At 34.4% G+C, this 26,050-nt stretch overlaps 1 protein-coding gene across 1 annotated transcript in view; it reads right to left on the bottom strand.

Annotated features, from left to right (window-relative positions):
- The window catches only part of LOC115216692 (bromodomain-containing protein 1), a 106,706-nt gene that overhangs the window by 57,857 nt on the left and 22,799 nt on the right, over positions 1-26,050 (bottom strand). Inside the window, exons 3-4 of the mRNA XM_029786221.2 lie at positions 21,657-22,513; positions 6,030-6,183 (exon numbers count right to left, since the gene is read on the bottom strand). Of these exons, the coding sequence (XP_029642081.1) occupies positions 6,030-6,183; positions 21,657-22,513 (1,011 nt within the window). The remainder of the gene's footprint in view (positions 1-6,029; positions 6,184-21,656; positions 22,514-26,050) is intronic.

Genomic DNA, 26,050 nt, shown 5'->3' on the forward strand with positions numbered 1-26,050 from the left:
GGAATTAAATTATTGTGTGTAAGTGTGGGCAAGCATAGATAGATAGATAAGACCTCTGCTTCACAACTAGATGGTTGGAAGTCCAATCTTACAGCAGGGGACCTCAAATAAGTTTCTTGTACAGTTGCCTTGTGAGTGAAAGCTAGTAGGAAAGTGAGGAAATTATGTGTGTGTCTGTCCACGTCCATGTATGTACATAAATACATACAGACACACACACAGATATGGACAGACACACACACACACAGATATGTATGCTTTTGTTTAGTGAGGTAACAAGTTACAACCTTTTATGCTTAAGCAGAGACATTAACGTAATGGTATTGGAGTCAATATTATCAACAAAAGCCCTTGGAAGCAGAATCCCAGTACAACAGAACTGAAATTACTATAATCAGTAAAAGGAATGGAGACATGAGATCCACAAAATGAGAAGTAGAATATCACTTCATCTGTTACTTATGTTTTTAATTATGTCACAACTTAAATTTTATTTTGATTTCAGAGATGTATCAAAACAAATTTCAAAGAAACATTAAGGAAAGAAAACAAAACAGTATTGGAGACTGTTGACAGGTATGCTAGTGACCTCATAAATATTGTAATATATAAAATCTTGCATCTGTTTATATGGCGGGAAGGGGAGGACAAGAACAGAAAAACAGGAAAGATGAAAGGTTAAAAAAGATATGGACTATGAGGGGCAGCCAGAGTGAGTGAACAACATAGAGAAAGAAGACAAAGGAGGAAACACCAAATCACATGCTGCTGGTGGGAGAGAAGATAGCAAAGAATAATCTAACTGACAGAATGAGAACAGATGTTGCTACTGTTAGAAAAAGAGAAACAAAAATGCTGAAGTGATAAATGAGAAACATAAAAGTTGGGAGCAATGAACCATACACACTGTACATAGTGACCAATTAGAAAGTATAATACATTTCATGTGACCAACACACAAAAGAAAACATTTCTTTTGAATGTTTTTTTTTTTATTACTGATGATGAGATAATGAATAATGAAATAATACAATACACATAAACTTTCGATGGACTAATAAAACAATCAAACTATATAATACTGACAATGTAAAAGTGCAAGTTTAGAACATAAAGACTATGTTCTAGAGCTAAGATGCTCTTGACTCTAAGCTTTAATATATACAGTTTAACCCTTTAGTGTTTAAACTGGCCAAATCCGGCCCAATATATTTACATATTTTATATTCAAACTGGCCATATCTAGCCTCTCACACCAAACCTACATTGCCAGTCTAAAAATAAACAATCACATCATTGAAACCTCAAAGCTATAAGGTAATGCATGATTAATTCAAAACAATTTAAATAAAAAAGCATTACATTTAACAGAGTAATCTGAACACTAAAGGGTTAAAGACATCTCTACCCAGCAAAATTGTATGTCATCTTAATTCTATCATCCTATAGTTAGTAGCACCTTAAAATTAACTGCCATATAAATTATAAAAAAAATTTCCTAATTAAAGTTTACCTTATAAAATACCATAAGTACATTTTAAAATAATTAATGCTTACAGCATTTGATGTAAACTTTCGTTATAAATAATAGAAGAAGACAAAATTTGTTGATGGCAACTACAACTGTCATCTTTCTGAGGGGCAATAAAACACATACCAATCAAATACTAGTATCTAATTAATTGATAATACTCGGCTCTAAAATGTGTGGCCTTGTGACAGTGATAGAAACATTTTATTAATAAGTATTCTCTGAAAAAACTCATTTCAGATAACCTTTCTATACAGATTCAAAGATTTTTTGATGAATAACTGTTACATTACACTGTTCATTGAAATTTACTATGATGAAATAAAATCAAGTCGGCTTCAACAACTAGGCAGACTTTTACAAAGGCATTTTTACTTGACTGGGGCCACTTAAATGTTCTACTTGTGATTCAAAGGTATCAAGTTAATATTCATTGTAATTAATACAATCTATGAAGCTCAGACTGAATAAAGCTTTTTCTTTTTATTTCTGAGAAGCCAAAAGGCAGAAATATATCCCAAAATACAGTGGAAGATGAACAGATTCGAAATTATTGCTGTAACAAATATCTGAAGATCTTCTGATAAACAAGATAGGTTTTGATATTCTAAACGGAATGATCTAATACATCCAATAAAGGCTAAGACAGTGGCACACCCATCAAATATAGAGGATGTAATAGAGATTATAATGAACAGCAAATGACAAGAATGAAAGAAAAATTTTAATGGAAGTATATTTGATTCACGCGAGAAGTAGATACTTTAGGAAAACCACAAAAGGAAGCTGAAGATTGCAAACTTCCTTTTTGTGACAATTACTTCTGCAGATAAAAAGAAAAAAAAAAAAAAACACCTTCCCAGATAAATGATCTTGGGTGTAAAAAAGAGATTTCTGTCATTATCTATCAAAAGAACAGGAAGCATACTTCTAAATAAACAACCAGTATAAATAGACAAGATTACTGAAGCAAGAAAATTTTCTTGCCAGAATCTGGTAAAATATCAAGAACAAATCTTAAAAAATCAAACTCAAATGGTTTTGAAGCATCTCTAGACAGCTCCAGTGAGGCAGAGTCTTTCAGTGATGTGGTGATATAAGTTAAGTTAAAGAAACATCCATAGCTACAACTAAGCAATAGCTAGCATTAACTGAGATCTCAAGTAAAGGTTATCATTTAACATGTAGTGTAAGTAATAAATGATATCATAAACCTACACTATCTTCATACAGTTTAGACAAAAATCTACACCAATTCCTATTACAATGTTATCAGACATGTACTTGATAAGGAGAAAGTACTATAATTCAAAATATGTGGTTGATAAATACTTTAGTGTCAAGAAAGATTAAAATGAAAGTATTCTAAAAGATTTTTGCAAAACAAACTAAAAATGATATGTCATACCTAAAGCAAAAGAATTTGCATTGTATGCTAAAATATTTGGGGATTAAAATAATCTTATTCCATGTGCCAAAGCACATAGGCAAAAATCTGCCAGCTCTTTCAAATGTTATGCGTCTATATCAGATTATATCGCCATTCCAAACTCATCATAGCTGGTATTTAAAAAGTTATTCTACTATAACCATAACCCCAAGTAGAGACAGACAGATTTGGCTAGAGAACCAAAATTCAATGGCAAATTTGCTAATATATCAATACTGTACAAGATTCCTGATTATTGTTAAGAAATTTCAGTTTTCTTATATCATGCAGCAGCATCAAAGGCTAACAGATTTTTTTTGATTTTTTTTTTTAAAGATAAATTTTCTTAGCATGTACCTTCATTTTCTAATTTAAAACTTCTGAATACATGCATGTACATGCCTGTGCACAAGAACATCATCTACTTTTTGAGAGTCAGCATTTTGAGATCAAACATCTGTCTTTCTCAGTTTTTCTCTTCCACAGGTTTCTTCCACTTGCATCACTTAACACCTTCATAACCCAACAACCACCCTCTACATGACCATACCAATGCAGTCTTCTCTCTTGAACACTACAACTAATTTTCCTTACACCCAAATTTTCTCTGAATTCAATTGTGCTCTATTATATATTCAAACTAACATTACACACCCAGTGGAACATATTCACCTCATTTCTTTACAAACAGTGTTTCACTACCATGAAATATGCTTCATATACAAGCATCATACAGTATGTCCTTCACTAGGAGAGTGAATCTCTTTGTTGCCAACAGAAATAACAGTTCCCATAACTTTCTTTATTCTGGGATCACCTAGCTAACGGAAGCAGTCCTTTTCTCAGGAAATCTAAAGGCATTTCAAGAAAGTTTGGTGGTCTAACTGCTAACAACTCCCAAACATTAGCTATATATAAAGTTATCCTCTGTCAACCTGTTCCTGATTCCACTAAGTTTTTGGTACTCCAATAGCTTATACTGGGTACACCACATGGAATTCTTACATATTCCTTCTCTGCATGTCAAACATGGCAACTTCCCAAATGGTAGAAGAATCTTGTTTTTCTTTCCTACTAACTACAATATTTATTTTTGCTACATTTAATTTGAGGATTATTTTTTATTCTAAGACTGCTTTCATATTTGGAATTTCTTCATTATTTCTTCAACAGGTTCAGCTATGAGAAATAGGTCATTAGCATAGAGACATTCTATGCAAACCCTGATGGACATCTACTTGCACACTAAATTCCTTGCTAAATTCATTGCTAACCCTCACATAGCTCTTACAAGCCTTTCAGATATATTTAGCTTTCTTATCAATCCCTAGACTACAAAGTTTGATGCCCTCAAAGGCCTGCCCTATACATACTAAAGTACAGTGGCTTCCACTTAACTAAGAACTTCCAAGTTGTCTCACTAAGAAGAATGTATCCATAGAATCACAACTTAACACAAACCTAAACTGCAGATCTTTAAATTAATTTCTTTCCTAATTAGTTATGCATATAACTCTTTCTGTTACATTCATAACATGATTCACCAGTTTCATGTCTCTAAATGAAGAGCATCTCCTTTGCATTTATAACAGTTCACCAGTCTGCCAGTCATTGAGGTATGACACTGCTCCATATTGGTTTCAAATTTAAGCACAAGGCCAGCAATTTTAGGGGAGAGATAAATCAATTACATTAATCAACCCCAGTGCTCAGCTGGTACTTATTTTATCAACCAGGAAAAGCAAGGTTGACCATGGTGGAATTTGAACTCAGAATGTAATGATGGATGAAATGCCACTAAGCACTTTTCCCTAACAGAAGAGGGAATTTGATGGTGAGTGAGTTGTTTAATGTCAGTTTTCTTTATCTGAATAGAAAAGCAACAATGTGCTCATTTGATGACAGTTGAAGGGTTCTTGCACATAACTGGAGATTCACACTAAGTGTTAGTCTCATGCATAAAATTTTGGTTTTACATTGAAACATGTGACTTGTGATTTTGATATTACACTTCCTATCCCCAACCACTTTGCAACATTAATTGGGTGCATTTTATCATGTCTCTAGTACTAGACAAACTATCTGACATGACTTAAAGACATCCCTCTACAGAATCAGTTTTAATTCAGAGTTTCTGTTGGGCTTGTTTCATTGCTCACCTTCAATAGTCTTTTAAACAAATGCAACTCTTGTTTAAGGCATGTCTGATTAAAAATACATCATCATCATCATCATCATCGTTTAGCGTCCGCTTTCCATGCTAGCATGGGTTGGACAGTTCAACTGGGGTCTGGGAAGCCAGAAGGCTGCACCAGGCCCAGTCTCATCTGGCAATGTTTCTACGGCTGGATGCCCTTCCTGACACCAATTACTCCGTGAGTGTAGTGGGTGCTTTTTACGTGCTACCGGCACAGGTGCCAAGCATGGCTGGCAACAGCCACGATCAGATGGTGCTTTTTACGTGCCACCCGCACGAGGCCAGTCAGGGCAGCGCTGGCAACGGCCACATTCGGATGGTTCCCTTACGTACCACCAGCATTGGTATCACAGCTGCAATTTCCATTGATGTTGATCGATTTTGAAATAATTCCTAACACCAAGTAACTGCATTTTCTTATAAGAATATAAGTCACAAGTGATGCATAAGGGCATTGTTGTTGCATATTCTTTGAGGTATATTGCACAGCCTCAACTGCTGTTTGTATATTAGGTACTGAGTTTGTCCTTTGTGTAACTATAGTTCTAAATGTATTCCCATGATTATCAACAAAATTACAGGCAATAACCATAGAATAGTATTCAATGGCTTTAATACAACATATCTCAAAAAATAGCTGCTTCTCACTTATAAAAATATCAAAGCAATGCCCAGTTGTTTTGTTTTGTTCTTTTTGTATGTGTGTATGCACACACACACACACACACACACACACACACACTCATAACATATAAACTTAGACACAAATAGAAATTATAAGAGTAGAAAGCCAAGAAAAAAACAGCCAGCACAGAAATGAGAGAGTGCTTTCAGAAATTATTTTTCAAGAAAACAATAAAATTTTGTCTTACTTGTTCCTTATTCCGAGTCATATGATTGGACTGAAGTCTTCGCAGAAGTGGAACACCATTCCTAGATTGACGTTTTAAAGTCCAATAACTTAAGAGTCGTGCCAAAAACTGCTGCTTCTTTTGTAAAGTAATTATGCCAGAAATTTTGGTTATTCTAAATTAAATAAAAAATAAACAAAAACCACTTTAAATTGATTAAATCACCTACCTGGAAGTAAAGAAAATGTTAATAATTTAAGAGAAAGAGAAAAAAATTTTTTTTTTATTGAAATGTCTCTATGGAAGAAGGATTAAAACTTCAGTATATTAAAATAAAACACATTTCAAAGTATAACCAACTGGATAAACATAGATGCTTCCTATATCTAAAAATACAACATATATTCATATACACAATAAAATGCCCATATGAACACAGAGTTTCTCAAAAATAGTTTTAAGAGACAATTCCTGTAATAGGTATTCTTTATTTCATGCTATATTATATTATATTATTATTAAGGTGGTGAGCTAGCAGAATTGTTAGCACACAAGGCAAAATGCTAAGCAGCATTTCATCTGTCTTTGTGTTCTGAGTTCTAATTCCACCAAGGTCAACTTTGCCTTTCATCCTTCAGGGTTGATAAATTAAGTACCAGTGAAACATTGGAGTCAATGTAATTGACTAGTCACATCCTACCAAATTTCAGGCCTTGTAACTTTAGTAGAAAGGATTATTATTATTCAGTAGTTTATTTTTATCACATGCTTTCATTGCACTACCGAGCGCAGTTCTGCATGCCTTGGGTATGTGCTATGGTTTGTTTTAGTGCTGTTATTTTCATTGTATTGAAAGTGTTTTATGTAGGAAGTGTACAAGTGCCTAATAGTGCTATTTTCTTTATGTTATACTAGCAGTATCGCCCGGCGTTGCTCGGGTTTGTAAGGGAAATAACTATATAAGCATTTTTAGAGAGTTACTTCCCTTATAAATTCGGGCTTTCTTAGCCATTTTTGTTTTGGTGTCTTCAAGCCATGAAGTCGTTGTTCTAAAAGAACGCTGGTTTCCTTCACAACGCATTACGACGTTGATTTCTTTACACTCCCTTCCCCACAGCTTCACGAGGGAGGGAAGGGGGAGAAGCAAACAGGTGCAGCTGTGAGCGTGGACGCCAACTCCGTCGCCATCGACATACGATGCATTTTATGCATTAAAATGGAATAAAAAATGATGTTAAATTATTTTTAAAATCATAGACTCATCGTTGACGCGCGCTAATAGTCAGACGGGCTCGATATGAATCACGACTATAAGATACCCGAATTTGGTTAAACTGCACCGCAAAATGTGGGAGGAGTTAGGAATCTAAATCGAAGGGGACAGACACTCACACAACTAGAGTTTTATATATATAGATATATTCGTAAGTCCTGGTGTTTTGGTTATGTATTTGTCTGAATGTTTTTAATCATACCTAATGCACCTATTATTCAAGGGATTGTTTCTTTTTTCAGCTCCACATTAAGGTTATCTCTATTTCCAGATCTTTCTATTTTACGAGTTTCTGTTTCTTTTAGAGACACATTGTCATCTGTTGAAATTGATAGATTGATTATAAGGCATTTTTTTTTTTAGCTCTGACAACTATATTCAGTCTACTAGTCTTGATTTCTCTGTGTGTATTGGCATATCCCAGAGTATGGTTGCTTTCTCATTTATTATTATTAAGGTGGCAAGCTGGCAGAATCATTAACACACCAGGCAAAATGCTTAGCAGCATTTCATCCATCTTTACAACTGAGTTCAAATTCCACCAAGGTCGACTTTGCCTTTCAGGGTCAATTAAATAAGTACCAATTACACACTGGGGTCAATGTGACTTACCCACTCCCCTCAAATTTCAAGCCTTGTGCCTATAGTAGAAAGGATCATCATCATCATATTATCATTATTAGTATTATTGTTTGCTGAGCAAATCAAAACTGCTATATAAACTCACAAGAAAAGGGTAATTCTACAAACAAAAGGATAAAAGGTTTAAATATTTACACTTTTAAAACAAGAAATTTCTTAACTTAAAAGAGAGAGAGAGAGAGAGAGAGAGTGTGTGTGTGTGTGTATGTGTGTGTGTGTGTGTGGAAGCAGTGTGTGAGGAAGCAGTGTGACTGTCTGCCCACCTGCATCTGTGTTTTTGTTTATGTGTATGCCTACAGTTTGAAATAGGCTGATATCCAAGTTATAGAGACAGAAGTATTGCTGATTATGACATGACTTAACAGTTACTTGTAGCCAGGGTAGAGGGCATCAAACATTAAACAATTGGTCACTAATGATCAGTTTAGTAAACAAGTGATTCAGAATGATGTTAGTAAATCTCTCCACAAGACATGTAAATTTAATTTTAAAAAAACCTGTAAAAAAAAATTAGATATATTTCACAACATTACTTGCAAGTATTTGGATAAAAAATAAAGTTTATTTTTGTATAGCTAGAGGACACACAGATAATAAAAATTGTAAGAATCTTAAACTTAGTTTAAGGAGATAAGGCATAAAACTAAGAATTTAGTTATTTTGGCTCCCTATTTATTTACATAGATCTCCATCAATTATAAAGTAATTATAGAAAATTACCTTTATTTTCGATCAAATTGTGTATTTTAAAAAACATCATTATTAATAAAGGCTGAGGGTAATTTCATAAATATAATTGTACTTGTTAAAATAGTTAAAATATATGAAAATTAGGTTTCTATAATTTGAGTTCTGTTTTATTTCCAGTGCCTATCAATAACTTGGAAACCTACTAAAAGTTTAAATATTAATATCACTGATATTAACTTCCGTATATAAGTTTTCAACCAATAAGTTATGTTAAGAAAAGACTTTTCATAGCATCAAGACTGGTGCTACTTGGCTGAGGATGAATTTAGTTAGTTAATGGCAATGAATCAAGATAATGAGTTGTATTTTATCAGATTGATTAATGCTATTTTTAGTGACTGAAAGGGATTTATTGCAACACAGCAGAACTGATTTTCACAACCTTTCTAAAGTTCTCTTCACATTTTTCTAGAACTTTTAATGCCAAAACTATTTTCCATGAATACCAAACTATAATAACAAGATTTTAAAAGTTTTCTTAGATTAACAAAGTAAGTTGAGAAGGGTCTTTGACCAAAATAAAACTGTCTACAATTATTAATTACACAAAGAAATATCTTGCAACTGGAATTGATCTGTACAAAGAATGAAACCCATATTAATAAAAATTACATTTAGAAATGTTACAATAATCTACAGATAGTCATTTCTATTACCATTACAGCTACATAAACTTTCTTTAACCTTTTCTCGGAACTTGCTTTTGTCACATAAATTATAGTTTTTGCCAGAAATAGCTACCACTAAAAAGTTTTAATTTAATAAATAAATCATTATCATCGTCATCACCATCATCTAATATTCATTTTTCATGTGGTATGGGTTGGATAGATGGCATTGAGCTCCAAAGTCTGATTTAGCATGGTTTCCATGGCTGGATGACCTTCCTAATGCCAACCACTATACAGTGTATTAGGTGCTTTCTTCATGATACTAGCACTAATGAGGTCACAAGTCAAAGAAAAGACCCTTGACTAAGTCTGGTTATATTGAAGAGAGACAAGAGACTTTATATGAAATATTGAGAAGTTAAAGTATGACAAGACTAACAGGCAGAGATATCTTACTATTGAGGAGATACATAGCTTCCCAACCACATAGAAGGGTAGCAGTAGCTGGGAAGGCAATGATGAAGTGTCAAAACATGCTCTCAAGATATTAGAAGGGAAGGAAGGATTAGTAAGTTCAATAAGAATGTGAGGAGAGATAAGTGGTTATAGATGAGGTCTAAGGTGAACATAGTGGAATAAGAGCAGCAGTGTGGCTGGAGGTAAATATCATATGGCTGAGGGGAGGGTAAATGAATAAGAGTGGTTCAGGCAGTGGAAGTGATAGTGGGAAAAGGAGGAGGAGACCAACAGATTATAATAAACCAGTAGGTAGATCAGAAAATATGGGGATAGGTGAGTTGGTGGGCAAGAGAGAGATGTACAGTAAAAGAGATGGATGTCAGATGGCGGGGAGGGGGGGGGGGGGGAGGCTGTCAATAGTAGATAAGAGAGGGTGTCAAAGATAAAGTAAAGGCAGTCCTAAGAGGGAAGATTTTAAAAGGAAGTAGTTCCAGGAAGAGGAGGGCATAACTGACAACATAAAAGGAGAATGAAATATATGCATTTCTGCTCCCATGATTATAGCAGCTGAATAATGCTATAGCTATAACCATGAAGGGATGAGTACCAGGAAGATGAGATGGGAAGGGGGAGGTTGATAAGGACATACTGGGTGCAGGAGCAGGGCCCAGTGAGTAGATATAAACATAATGCTTTTAGGAACTCACTTTGTCAAGGTGGATGAGTCTTTTCAAACAGTCATCCCAATCCTTTGCATCTCCTCTGTGAGGTTCAACATCATGAGATGAGATCAGTTTTGACTACTTTGTCCCATTTCTTATGGGATTTCCCTTTTCCACAAGCTCCATCCTTATTTAGCAATCAGCACTTCTTTATACATCTGTTCTTATCCTTACACATTACATGGCCAAACCAATGCAGTTCACTCGTGCATGCTACATTTGATTCCTCTTATGCCCAATTTTTCTTTTAACACAGTTTTGCTTTGTTGTAGATGCATATCGATGCTGTAAACCCAGCAGAACATGCTGGTTTCATTCCTTTCAACTCTTTGCATGTCCTCTGTATTCAGAGACCACATCTCCCTACCATGCAGCACTGATATTCATACACAAGTATCATACAGGCGGCGAGCTGGCAGAACCGTTAGCACGGCGGGCGAAATGCTAAGCGGTATTTCGTCTGCGCTACGTTGTGAGTTCAAATTCCGCCGAGGTTGATTTTGCCTTTCATCCTTTCGGGGTTGATAAATTAAGTACCAGTTACACACTGGGGTCGATGTAATCGACTTAATACCTATGTCTGTCCTTGTTTGTCCCCTCTGTGTTTAGCCCCTTGTGGGTAATAAAGAGATAAGTATCATACAGACTGCCCTTCACTCTGTGAGAAAGACTATTTGTTACTAATGAAGTTAATAACTCTCTGAACTTTCTCAATCCTGTTATTTTAGTAACTATGGATTCAAAACATCCTCCTCCACTGCTAATTAGGTCACTTAAGTAACAGAAACCACCTACTACCTGTAGGGAACCTCTTGGACATTTGAGAAAATCTATTTCTCGTTCTTTGTGTTTATTGTACCTGTGCTTCTGCTGCATACAAAATCTACTTTTCCTGTTAACCAACCAGTGATTCCACTGCACTTCTTATGTATCTATAGCTAGCAATGAGTATACCAAATGGAATTTCTACCAACACTTTTCCTACATATTGAGCTAGTTTCCTAATTTGCTCTTTACTAAGTTAACTTTAAGGCCATTTGATTCCAGGTTTTCCTTTCATACCTAGAATTTCTTTTCTAATTCTACTATAGTTTCAACTTTAAGAACAAGGACATCAGCATGTAGCTGTTCCCAAATGAAACCAGTCTTAAATTCTACTGTTATGGCCTGGAAGGCTATGACAAAAACGAGAGGACTGAGAATCAAAACCAAGTGAGCTATAGTTCTACACTAAATTCATTACTACATTGTTGCTAACTTGCACTTTACAGCCAGTGCTCCTATATATTGCTTATATGACTTTCATGAGCTACTTGTTCATGTTCTTAGCTTCCTCAGGGACCACCAAAGGACCCTATCAAAGGATTTTTCAAGACTGACAAATGCCAAATAAGATTTACATTTAGCAAAATGTTCCTGAAGCCATCTTACAAGAAAGACAGCATTAGTTGTACTTCTCCCTAGTACAAAACCAAACTTTTACAAAGAATTTAATAGAGTAATTATAATAAACCTGACCAAATGCTTCTTTTCTAAAATTCTTTGCTTATAACTAGGGGTGCACATTATACAGGAGTGCATATTATACAAACAAATATAGCAATTCATGGTAACTAACTGGAGACAACTAATAAGAGAAAATATAGGAATAAATTATCTCAAGAAATGACGAGTTTACTTCCCACACATTTCTTACGTAAGTACTTTAAGTTAATTAAAAGATTTCACTCAGGAAGAGGAAAGAGGAAGTCAAGCCTTCAAGAGTATAGTTATTAGTACAAGATATATGATATCCAGAACAGTCAGATAATAAATGATATCAAGGAAATTTACCAATTCACATTTACATTTCAGTTAATTGCCAAAAGAAAACAAAGTAGTTGGAACATTTGTAGGAAATAATTTTATAGTTAACTAAGACTTTAAATTCCTATAACTTTAATTCACTAAAAAATTTAATTTTTTTTTTAATACATACATATAAGAAAAAAATTCAGATCTTACGATATTTTGATATGGATGGCAAATTGTGCAAGATATATTAAGAACACATCACTACATTATTTCTTTGACAATGCTGGTGATAGAAATATATAATACTGCTGGATAAATCAATGAAGGTTTTCATAAATGCAATTGGGGCAAAAATAGTAATATTGTTAGAGTTAATGGATGACAGGTGAAGTAGCCAGTCACAACTAATTTGTGTGTGTGTGTCTACACAGTCACATGCACACACACGCAAACAGTTATTAGGCTTCAAAAATCATAAGGTATTCTATAGAAAATAAAAATGCAAAATAAGTCTTAGCACCTGAAGAGTTTATTAAACCATTATAAACTTAAATTTCAAAACACTGCACCTAAAATTCACAAAATATGATCTTTTTATATATATTCCCTTTTGAAACTTACAACTAACAGCTTATAACCCAATATTAACATTATCATTGCTTTAATACCCACTTTACTATGCTTGCATGAGTCAGAGTCCATTGAGGCAGGTTTTCTATAGCAAATGCCCATTGTCACCAACTGTTACCTTTTTGTAAGCAAGATAATATTTCCCCCATGGCCAGATATATTTTCACAGAAGATTGGAAACAAATGACAATGTTTATATGACATTCATTTACAACTGTTTTGTGGTGTCAAGACAAGGAGACAGAAACACACATTCCTGTGCATGCACACACCCATACACCCACACATACACATGCACATAATGGGCTTCTTTTAGTTTCCATCTACCAAATCCACCCATAAGGCTTTGTCAGACCAGCATTATAGCAGAAGACACTTGATCAAGGTGCCATTAAGTAGGACTGAACTCAAAACCATGTGGTTGAAAAGCAAACTTCTCGACCACACAAAAAGAACTAGCCTGTTGGTGATGGAAGGAGTCTTTTCTTTATCAAATTGGATGCTTGTTAAAATTGAGAATCTTAGCAATTAATTCATAGTTTAAGTTTTGTCAGGGAAATGACAAAAATCTAAATACTACAGGTATATTATACTGTTGAATGGGTAGCAATGGAAATAATTGGTATTGTTGGAAAATCAATAAGTTTTCATCAATACCATTAAAACAAAGATAACTGAAATGAATCATGAACAACCTGTGAGATATTCTGAATGTCCTAGCAAAAATTTGTCCTTAGTTTTTCTAGTAGCACAGCCTGTTTGATGATGAGCCATGTCAAATGCAACCCACTTCACAAAAAACAAAAAGGTTGCCCAGACCTCGTTGAAATCATATATCTAGCTAAGTAAACAAGTACATAGTTCAAAATGCTAATTTATGCAAAAATTTGTGAGAACAGGCTAATCTCAATCCCTAAAAGTAATGAACTAACACTGAAGTAGCCCATAAAAGAAAAGATGTCACAGATAAGTATATCAACGTTTTATCTGGTCACAGAGACTTGAGCACTCTTTGAGCACTCAAGTGGAAATTACTTTATTTCTTTCTGAAACACCTTGACAAGCATTTGAGGAAGCTTCTGCATGGTTGCATGACCTGCTACAAATAACTTCTATATGTGCCTCATATCACACCTCACCTGTCTTTAAAAATATATGGAATGGTCACAATTGGAATGCCTTCAAGCAGTTTGTAAAAGTAAGAGGCTTTGTTTTTGTTTTTTTTAAGTGTAGTAGGCCTTTTTTTTGGCCTGAACAGCTGCAATGCAGTTACGAGTGAACCACTGAGAGACTAAGAGCTCTATCTCACATCATTCTGTTTTAAATTCATCAATCAAAGTAACTTCAATACACACAACAATTCTTGGCTACTGATGCTACTTATGCAGAGACTAAGTCTTTCACAAACTTTTGTACATTAAGTTTCATCCTCAGATACATTCCTAACCAATATATACATATCCCAAACACCCTTGATCTCTTCCCAACATCTAAACCTAAATTCTTCCAAATCATCACCACCTCTGCACCTATTGGGTCGACCAACAATTGCCTTACAACTACACATCATAAATCCACAAAATAAGCTATGACACCCCCATCTTCCCTTGATATGCATTCACCACTGGCTCATCAGAAACATCAGTATGCACATGCACACATGCATGCACATACTTGCATATACGTGTTTGTTCAAATTTACATTGTATTAAGCTCAATGATCCAAGCTCTCTACAGTCTGTCTCCTGATGTAAAATTAGAAAAACAAAATGAAGAAAAAAATCCATCCTAAATAGTTTTTATGCCATATTGAAGGTAGAGAAGCAGAAAATTTATTAATGGCTCAATGAGACATTTTAAGTGCCCTCTAAACAGAAGAAAGCTATGTAAGTAATACTTTAAGAAACCTAAATAAATAACAATACATTAAGTAGTAATTCTTTTCCCCAAACCCTACTGAATTAGAAACAATTTTCTTTCATTCTTTTCACCCTTCTCTTTTTTTTTTTTATAGTAGATGAGTTGACCTCAATACGAACAGAAGGAAACAAATAAATACAGACTTCTTTATTAAAGTGTAACAAGACATTGAAAAAAAAAGGGGTTATTGGAATCAAGAAATGTGATACAAAGTCCTCTTTAGTTAAATTTGTTATTAAACATTCATTTTCATATCTTTTTTTGTACTATGAAATAAGCAATATTATCTCACTTGGACAGCTAAACAAGGGTGGCCAAAAGCAGATCTGCCAGCAGTATGTAGATTAAGTTCATGACTATCACTTCCTCATGTCCCTAGATAAAATCAGACAAGCAGTGACAGAACAAGTCTAGGATAGAGAGGTGGGGTTGTAGTTGCCTGTCATTGCCACTCACCATGACTGAGCAAAGCAATTGACACTGATAATAGTACTAAAACATCAGAAATCTTTTGACAGTCTGTTCTGTCTTGGTTTCTGACTGAATTTTGTATAGCAAAAGAATATATATTTTTAGTGACCTTGAAAAGAGTTAATATTTATTTAGAGTTAAGTAATTGAAAAGGAATTTATATATCACCAGTGGTTATAATATAGTCAATCCCAAGTCTATGATGTAGTCCTGATTAAGCTATGATCAAAGGCATTCTAGCCATGACCATTCCATCTTTTTTTTTTTCTAGACACTGTATATAGTTCTATGTTATTTGATGTGCCCTTTCTATTTTTATGATGGCTTATGTGATCTGAATAAGATTTGGCAGCCATATATAGCAACTCATGCAGATAAGTCCTTGGTGTGGTTAGTGTGCTGTTATGACCCTGAGCACAAGCTCCTAATGAGGCCTCTCAAGCTCTGTCAAAGATAGAAACCAGACTAATATGGATCACCCCTTGCTAGAAGTAAAAAACTTTTAAAAACTGGGTCTGCACTGGGTCAGCAACCCTATCTAGAACGAAAGAAAAGTTACAGAAGCATTGATGACAATTCAAAACCAACATGACTTGGGAGAGGAAAAGATAGCCCTAAGTTGAGAACAGTGGAGGAAAGTTGTTGATGGTCTATGGTCTTTAGGGAGCAAAGGACTGAAATGTGTATTGGCTTACCAAGACTGAGTTCAGAGTATGATGCCTGCAATATCTGTTATACATTAAAAAAAAGACACTAGACTAGTGAAAACAATTTCAATGATTATGCTCTCTTCCACTACAAATCTAATATAACGATTCAGAGCAAAAACTTCAGATGTCTTGAGTTGATCGATAACTGTTTAAAAAAAACATCCACTAAGCTATAAAATCAGTGAGTTGTGTGGTGGTTGAATACTGAATTAGAGAGAAATATGTGTAGGTTGCTAAAGTTTAGGTTAGGTCTTGTTCAAATTTTGAAGGGGCTTACAAGAAAATGATGGGTTTGTAAAGCTGCTTCAGCTGGGTTTTAAAATTGGGATTTTATTCCCTGATTACTCCAACACTGATGTCTTCCCTTTGTGAGCTTCACTAACCAACAGGTATGTACTACAATTTCCTTTTCTATAACCTACTCCGAAGCACATGCCTACATAGAGGATACCAGTCTTCACTCCTCCCTATCCTTACGCAAAAATACATCAATTATGCATAAAACTAATACCAAACTTCCATTACTGCTTTGAAGCTGGACATGCTAAGTCATCAGAATCTGTTACCGCCACAATCTCTATCTTTCATAGTAACATCTCCAAAATATTGACAAAACTGCTTTCCAAAAGTTTTACTTCAAAGTCAAGAGCAATTTCAGCTCTGAATACTCGCTGACCCTCAACAATATACAAATGTGGTTCATATTAGAACACTTTAGACCCTATCCAAAACTGGCCATCCAACAGATTAGCAAACCTTCACTGACCGACATGCTACAATCACTTGCCCATCTTATAGTCTACAGCCTTTCTTCTATTATTACTACTACAGTTTGTATTCTTTTGTACTGTTAAGCTGTACCACACCATCCAAGCCTATTCCAATGTAGTGATAGCCTTCACTTATCACACCCTAAAAAGAAAACAAAGGACATATTAGGGAATGTAATCCTAGATACACTATGCCTGAAAAAAGAATTATCGTGGCTGGAATGTCTTTGATCATAAATCGTAGCAGGACTAAGCAACATGTTTGCTTCTCATTATTGTCACAGTATCTCACTTCCCAAATCCCAGACGAAACACTTCACTCCACCATTCCTCCCTAGGATTGCAACCCTCTGGAGCTAATTTCTTTGCAGATACTTACATACAAGTTTAAACTAAATATGAACCACATTGATCTGAATTATCAGAGAAAGCTTGCAAAAGTTTAAAATTACATCTTAAGATGTAATTAATACTGCTGTCTTTTCCCAATGAAGAATGTAATACTTAACACAGACTAGAGATTAATGATATCTGAATAAGAGCTACAGGAACCCAGAGACATGAGACAATCTGAAGAAAAGTGGCATGGAAACTGGAAGACAAGGGGTACAAGATAGCATATTGCAAAAAGGAAGAGGATTTAGGAACCTACAATACAGAAAACAACTAGAAGTGTCTACAAAAGAACCTATTGCAAGCCACGGGTTAGATCTGTGTAAGGAACAAAATTACAGACAGACAGAGGGTAACAAAGTAGTGGAATGATACAATAGGCAGAAAAATAAAAACTAAGGTAAAGAATTAGAAAGAATAGAAAGGGAGAGTAAGGAATAATATCATATAACTAGAGCAGAACGATATCAGGTAGCCAGGTGTCAGACATAATTATAAGAGAGAAGAGAAAAGTCAGAGGTTTACAAATGTTCTATGATGTAAGAATCAAAAGTGTGAGCTATTCTGAATTTCAGAGCAATCTGTCAGTATGAATCAGGATGTTGTAGGTGAAAAGCATGTGCATAATGAGTGGTACCATGGAATGTTAAAAAGAAGGCACAGAAATGCTACTATGAGAGGTTGCAGAATGAGGATAGTTCATGGGAAAACACTGCCCCAATGACCTGGAGAAGGGCTTTGACAGAGTACTATGTTCTTTTGTCAAGTAGTTGCTAAACGAGACAAAGTATAGATGACATAAAGAGTTATGCTCAAGTTCAGTGGAGAATTTAGTTTGCAGGTAGATGTCTGTTAAAACTCAGTTCTCAGCACCCTCCTGGTTTTATAGTTTTCCAGCCATGACAGAGGAATTTAAAACTAGCTGCCTATGGAACATCTGTATGTCGATGACTTAGTTCTCAAGGCTGAATTTGTTGAAGAATTACAAAAGTAATTCCAAACATGAAAGTAAAGCCTAAAATTGAAAGGTCTCAAAATAGACCTGCAAAGACAAAAATTAATTTATCAAGAAAGAAAACAGGGGTCTACTGCCAACTGGGATGCTCAATATGCAGGAAAAGAGTAGCTAGGAATTCTATAGTGTACTGAATGTAAACTATGGATGCACAAGAAGTGTAATGGAATTATAAAGGGGCTGACAGAAGACCTCAAATTTAGCAGATTGTTCAAGAGTCAATAATAGTAAAACAGTAAGAAAACATGAAATAAATAGTTTCAAAATGCTCAGAGGGCTACCAAAAAGAAGTTGATAGCTTCTGTTAAACAGGGGCCCTTACTAATAAAAGAGAAGAATGTTCCAAAATAAAAATGGTGAGGAAATTTTTGCTAGCAAAAAAGGGAATTCTTCCTCCAAATGAAAGGCAGATTGTGTGATTGTAAGAAATGTGATACTGCATGACTGTGAAATGAGGACAATGAATGTGGAGGATGTATGAGAGCTGGAAAGAAATGAGGCAAGCATGCTCCATTGGATTAATGCTACTATGCTTGAAAGACAGAGTACAAATAAGCTGGGAGGAAAACTCAGTATGACCATGTGATGGGTATGAAGGATACTGGATAAAAGATTTGCTAAGTAATTCAACTAGATGGAACCTGCAGAAGAGGTTCCTTCCATTTGAAATGCTAGGTAAAATATGACAAGCGATGAATATTGATTAGAAAAAAAACATACTATTTCCATTCTTAAAATTAATAAATGTAAATAAAATCTTTCAGAACTTTACTCTTTATAACATAAAACCATGTTCCTTTTTAGTTAAGCTAATACATCCTTTTAGAAGTTTAAACTAGTTTTATACTAGTAAAATCAATTTTCAAAATTAGTTTGCATTTAAAATAATCATTTCTTTTAATAAAACCTTATCTCATTTCTATTAATCCAAATATACTTTCTGATATTTTGTACCTTACTACAAAACAATATAAAAATAATACTGTTTCATGTATGGCACCATTGTTAAAAAAAAAAAAAACAGCTTTAATAAGAACTTAAATGGAGTAACAAAGAAATGGAAGATGAAGCAGAGAGAGAAAAAAGTTTCACAATGAAACTGATGGAGTGCTAATTCTGGTTATTCATGAATATAATTTTTTTTCTTGGCTACAATCTCATGTTTGATGACTGAAGTAGTTAAACCATCACAAATACAGATGGAATATATGAGATGGACTGGTACTTAGAAACTGGAAGATAACTATTAGATGGAACGCTTTGATGACAAGAGTATGCAGACTTCTAGATAATAATCTTTGGTCAATTTATATATTTGGATTTCCTTGGAACATGTCAAAGAATACAACTCCATTAATTAGAAGGAAACTTTTGTCAAAAGAATAAAATAGCAACTCCACTAGTGTATTGAGTTACATCATGTGGCACAGCACCACGGTAGTACAAGATTACATTGTACAGGTTCACTAAGATATATAAATATATATATATATATATATATATGCACTTACACACTTTATTTGTCGGGTAACAAAGCAATCAATGGTTTCATGTGAAGAGGTCTTCACAATTGTGCAAGCACACTACATAGAAGTGTTGACACTCGTCTCCATTTTGTATGTGTGTATGTATCATCATTTGATGTCTGCCTTTCATGCTGGCATGGGTTGGTCAGTTTGACAAGAGATGGCTAGGCAGAAGACTGCACCAAGCTTCAGTATCTGTTGTGGCATGGTTTTTATGGCTGGATGCCCTTCCTAACATCAATCACCCCATAGGGTGAACTGAGTACTTTTTACATGGCACCAGCATGTATATATATATATATATATATATACACACATACACACACACACACACACATACAAATCAATCCCTTAACTACCTCTTTCCTATCAAGCGGGCTTCAACAATGCTCATACAATCCCTTAGCCAATATAATCTGTATAATTTACAATTAACAAAAGCATTATTTGAACTTAGGTTAGAGTGGAACTAAATAACACTGATGATGTGATCATTATAGCTGCAAACCTTGAAAAATTATTATAATTGTTAGAAATATTGCAGATCAATGAAAGGATCTGGATTTGTATCTTTGAGCAGAAAGGTACAATTTACATTATGCAAAACCAAATACATTGACTAAAGAACTAACAAGCACAGATGAGTCTCAAATATTGATACATTTTAACAAATACACATGTAAATATCACATTGAGAATACTTTTAGGAATTGTAGGACAATCCAGCATTTTTTAAAGTTACGCACAAATGTTTTCAAAGTCCATATAATACCTAATTAACAAAATATGTCAAATGGAACTGGTTAATTAAATGTTTAGAAAATACTGTTTAACAAATCAAATAATTTGTATTTGATGTGTTGCTCAATCACAATAATTTCCAACCATGGAATCATTGTTACTACAGATATTCCAGATTACAGCATTGGTACTAATGTGACATACCAGTTTGAATTCAGAACCAATTCAGCCTAAACACACAATTCCATTGCGACAGCAGCAGCAAAGGAATGCTGACTGCTTTGAAATAATCATATAAGGTTTGCATTTCAATGATAGATATCTTTAAACTCCACTTATTCTGGACTAAGTAGAAGAAAGATATTATAACAAAGTGTTATATACAATCTCTCCATACCAGAATTGCCTAACTATAACCTGAACCAGCCCTACAATAGTAATACCATACCAAAGTTGATGATCTGCTTCCTACCAAGTAGACTATCATCAACAATTTACTAACACAACTATCAGGTGAACTGTTATATCTATAAATGCTAATCCAATCCCTAAAACAGTACAATATTATTTCTACTTAGGACAAAGTAGAACATTCATCTCAGTTTTAAGTAAACTAATTGGGGATACATTAAATCTTGTCTTTAAAGAGGATGACCAATTTTCTTCATGTAGTTTTAGCTAAGGTGTGACTGTAATGTTTCCAAACAAGTTCATCTAGGAACTTTGTAAATGAACAACTTGTGAAGAAAGCATACTAGATTCAAACAGAGTGAGCAAAATTTCTGAATTGTGGTATATGGAGGCATAATCTGTTGGAATAGAGTTACAAATGATTTTATATCTTACTTTTCTCAAATTTGTTTAAAATAAATATAGTACCTAACACCTGGCTTAAACTATACAAGCATGAAGATAAAATAGATGAAATTTCATATATTTGAGGCCCATATATTAATGATATTGATTTCTTACATTCAAAAATTCCAGTTTATGAAATACAAGAAACAAGAATGTGTGAAGTTCATACATTTTCTCAAAAGTGTCAGCAACAAAAAGAAAACAAAATGGCTACTATCATGAATCAAAACTGGGTTAGAATTAGTTTTCTTGGAATTTATCTGTAATCTACAGTACTTGCCAAAAACAAGCATCTGTAATCTACAGTGCTATCCCAGATGTTAATGATATTGGAAATAATGCTGATAAGTAAAAGATACTTACTTTTGTTGTGGAATGGTAGGTATGGACACTACAGGTAGAGCATTTCTTTTCTCAGCTAAAATCTTCCGAGCTTTTCTCATTTTAATACGCGATTTAGCTTTCGCATGCTTGGCAGTAGGTGATTTTTCATCGTTTTCATCACTTAACATAGGTGTACATTCCGAGTCGGCAGGTGTATGCACGTCACAATAAGATGTCTTGCGCACCCCAAGCGCAGCAGTGTTTACTACATCACGTACAGGTTCAATTTTCATATATAAGCCTGCTTGTTGGGCACAAGTCACATGGAAGGCAGTATAACAATTGGTTTTATGACACTGAATGCATGCCCCTGTTCCGCGCTGTCGGCAAATGTAACAAGTAAGTTTCCATCTGGCAGGTGGAATATGGTCTATACTATCTATAGGTTCTAAGAATACAGTATTAGCAAATCCAACTTCAGGTATCCAGAGAGCACATACAACATGAGCCCACCTACCATCATCAGTTTGTTTAAAAGCACCACCCTTGTTTGGACAGAGACAGCAATCTACTGCTCTAGAAGGTGATTGAAGACAACGCCTGCAGAGCCACTGGCCCTCAGGAATATACGGTACACCATAACATTCCTGGTGAACAGCAAGGTTACACATATCACAAAACAAAATGTAATTACTGTTCTGGCACTCCCCATCCATACAAATTGAACAGACTGCGTCTTCATCAATAGACGGATTGTTATCCTTCCCAGAACTCTGACTCTGAAAGAAAGCTTCTTTCTCAAATCGATCCATCAAAATTTCAAATACTTCTTGAGTAATTATCTGAAGACTATCATTCCGTCTTTTCTCGTTAATAATTTCTAGCCAAGCATGATCCTAAAATGTCAAAAGAAAAAAAAAAATTCAGAAAATGGATGCTAATATAAAACAACTTCATTTCATTACAAGTTTAAAAGAAACAAACAATAAAAACAATAAAAATAATATTTCGAAATGAAACTTACATCCAGAATAAACAATGAAGAGAGTATAAATGAAGCAGTTAGGGTCATACTCTGATTCCACTAGTGATAGTTTAAGGTTCAACAACCAGATTCTTTTGTTGCAATTGATGGCTAAAACAGTTTTTAACTTTCAAGTTACTACAAACATCACTTGCAAGCAAGTATAGCTTCGTAGCATGTACTATGCCTTTGCTAATTGTTGTAGATGCAAGCAAACACAGACATCCTCTCAGCTTTCCAACTCATGATGCAGTGATACACCAGATTATAACTGCTAAATGGAGAGAGAGCTGCGTTAGCACTAACCCGGTACTTTTTATTGGTCCTGAAGGACAAAAAATAATGTGGGTCTCAGTGGAATGTAAACTTAGAGCACAGAGAGATGGAACAAATATTGCAACATATTCCATCTGACACCCTAATGACTCTGCCAACAGACCAACTTAAACTTTCAACCAAAACAAATAAAAAAAAATTTTTTATATCCTTCTATTGGATATATAATATAACAAAGCAGGGTGGGGGGAAGAAAGTATTTACATGATACACTACTATTACTATTACACAAGACTCACAACAAACTGCTTACCAACTCGAACTGCTGACGACTTGACAGATGTCTATTTAATAGAAACGTCTCAGTCCCCTTTAAGTCATATGGGGATGGTCAGAATCCTTCCACATCTCCCCTTTTTAGAATCAGTCTCCCCTATCTTCTCCTCTTTTGAGAATTGAACTCCGCTCAGAATTTTAATAATTCTTACACTTAGGGTTCAATTATAGTGTTTCTGTTCTTTTCCATTTTCTGGTACTAGAACATATAGTTACAAATTGTTTGGATGTTGGTACCTCAAACATGTTGTACAATACTTCCATGGGGATTTCACTTCTCATGACTGTTTTTTCCGTGAATCTTTTGTTAAACTGGTTAACGTGTCCTTAATGTTCAACATTTTTTTCCTTTTACCAAGAATAGCATTCTTCCAATTTGTTTAATAATTACACCATCCGCCCAGCTTTCTTTACCATATCTATAGGTTTAAAAAAACTTTGTCACTTAACTTGAAAAATTTTGAAGTATTTTTGTTGTTCACATTTTTAAAAATTTCGCTCAGTATTAGCTTGTTAAAGATGGATCTGACTTTTCTAGCAAATACAGTGTATTAGGATCAGGTTTTACTTGGTACACTCTAAGAAATTATTGAGGTGCAATATCGTCCATAACTTCATGGTTCGCTTTTATCAATGCCCTCTTGAAAATGTCAACAAAATGCTCTGCTTATCCATTTGACCTATGATGATACAGCAGAGTGGTCACATGTTCAATAACGAACATTTTACAAAATTTTCTGAACTCGTCAAACATAAATTGAGTTTCATTATCAAACACAGTAGTATCCAGAATACCATACCTGATGAGCAATTTGTGTAAAAAAACTTATTGCAACTACAGATGTTGGCTTTTTAAATTTATGTACTTCCAGCCACTTTGAAAAACTGTCTACTACAACAAGGTAATATGAACTCTTAAGTGGACTTGCATAAGCAACATGCAATATGGCCCATGGAACATGTGTTTTTGGACATGGTTGCCATTTAGTCATAGGCACTTTTGCAGCTAAGGCACACCCTCTGCATGCTTTCACTGATTCTTCAATGTCACAGGCCATTGTTGGCCAATATACATAACTTCTCATTAACGATTTCATTCTCGAAATTCTTGAGTGACCAATTTGAAATTTCTTTAGTAATAGCTTCTGTAGTGTGACTGGCACTACAACTCTTTGTGCAATTATCAACCCATTGTTACTCAGTGAGAAATGGTTCGCACTTATGTTGCACATATTTTTATCTCTTTTAGCCTTCAGTATTTTTTTTTTCATTTTTATAATGAAATTATCATTTTCCATTTTAATTTTGTCATGTAAAGTAACCTACAGTTCACGAATGACGATACACAAAACATTTTCAATTTCATTTTTCACTCGCAAAGCAGCAATCATGATATCTTGAAATGGTTCTGCATTTTTTTGAAATCAGTTTTGATAGACAATCCACACAACCTAAATTCTTGGATGGTATATACTCCATTGTGAAATCATAGCTTAATAATATCATATCCCAGCATTGCAACCTATTAGAAGTATGGGTAGGAATTCCTTTCTTTAACCCAAATATTGTTAATAATGAACAATCTGTCTGTAGATGAAAACTTTTACCATGCAAAAATTTGTGAAATTTCTTCACGGCAAAAATAATCGCGAGAGATTTTTTCGATTTGACTGTAATTTCTCTCTGTTGATATCAGAATATGAAGCATGAATCACCGCCTTTATATTTAGGTAGCATCACAGTTCCTATACTGTATTCAGAGGCATCTGAAGCTATAAAAATCTCCACTGCAAGATCGAAGTGTGCTAATGACAAATCAGATGTTAGTATTTTTTTTATTTCATCAAACGCCTTTTGGCAATTTTCTGACCAACTCCATTTCATATCCTTTTCAGCAGATTATTCAGAGGAACTCTCACTTTACGCATATGTGGAATATAATTTTGGTAACATTTTGCCAATCCTAAAAATGCTTGTATAGTCATTATATTTGTCGGAGGAGGCATATTTTTAATCCTTTTGATGCTAACCCAACCATAGCCAGGTGAAAATTTTTTTCCGTAAAATGACCAACCCAGCCCCGAGAACCCATTGTTATTTAAATGTGAATTTCAGCACAAATCTCATTAGTACATTTGTGAAAACACAATTTCACTTTGTAAATAATCGAGTTATAACAAATGACATTGTTTGACATGGTATCTGAACTCTGTGAATTTTGGGAGATCTTTTTCCACATTTTTTCTTCAGCGATTTTTTTAACTTTTAAAATGGATAGGAGTTTCATGCTATCAAGCAGTGATTCTGAATTTGAGGGATTTTCAGTGGAAGATATGGAGAAATCGAGCAAAAGTATGAGTGAACTACAAAAGCATGTGGTGTATGAGAATGAATTGGATATTTATGTATTTGAAACTGAAAACAGCGATAGTGACAGCGAGGACAGTTTTACACTTGAATGTAGTAATAAGCTAAAAAATACTAAAACAATTTTTTCTGAGGAGACTGGATCTACTCATAGTCTTTCTCAGGAAGCGAAACAGTTAGACTTTTTTTATTATCTTTTTCCATTAAGCTTGTTAGAAGCCATCACTGCAGAAACAAACCATTACACAGAATGTAAACAAATTGGAAAAAAAGATAGCTTGTGGTTTCCCACAAGTGTAGAAGAAATATGGGTATTTCTTTGCCATAAATATTATTGTGGTATAAGACAATTACTCAGAATTGCAAATTACAAGAGCATTCAGGAACCTTTTGACGATCAGTACATTTCCAGTGTTATGTCAAGGACACA

This window comes from Octopus sinensis, linkage group LG1 (assembly GCF_006345805.1).
Source record: "Octopus sinensis linkage group LG1, ASM634580v1, whole genome shotgun sequence".
Lineage (NCBI taxonomy): Eukaryota > Metazoa > Mollusca > Cephalopoda > Octopoda > Octopodidae > Octopus > Octopus sinensis.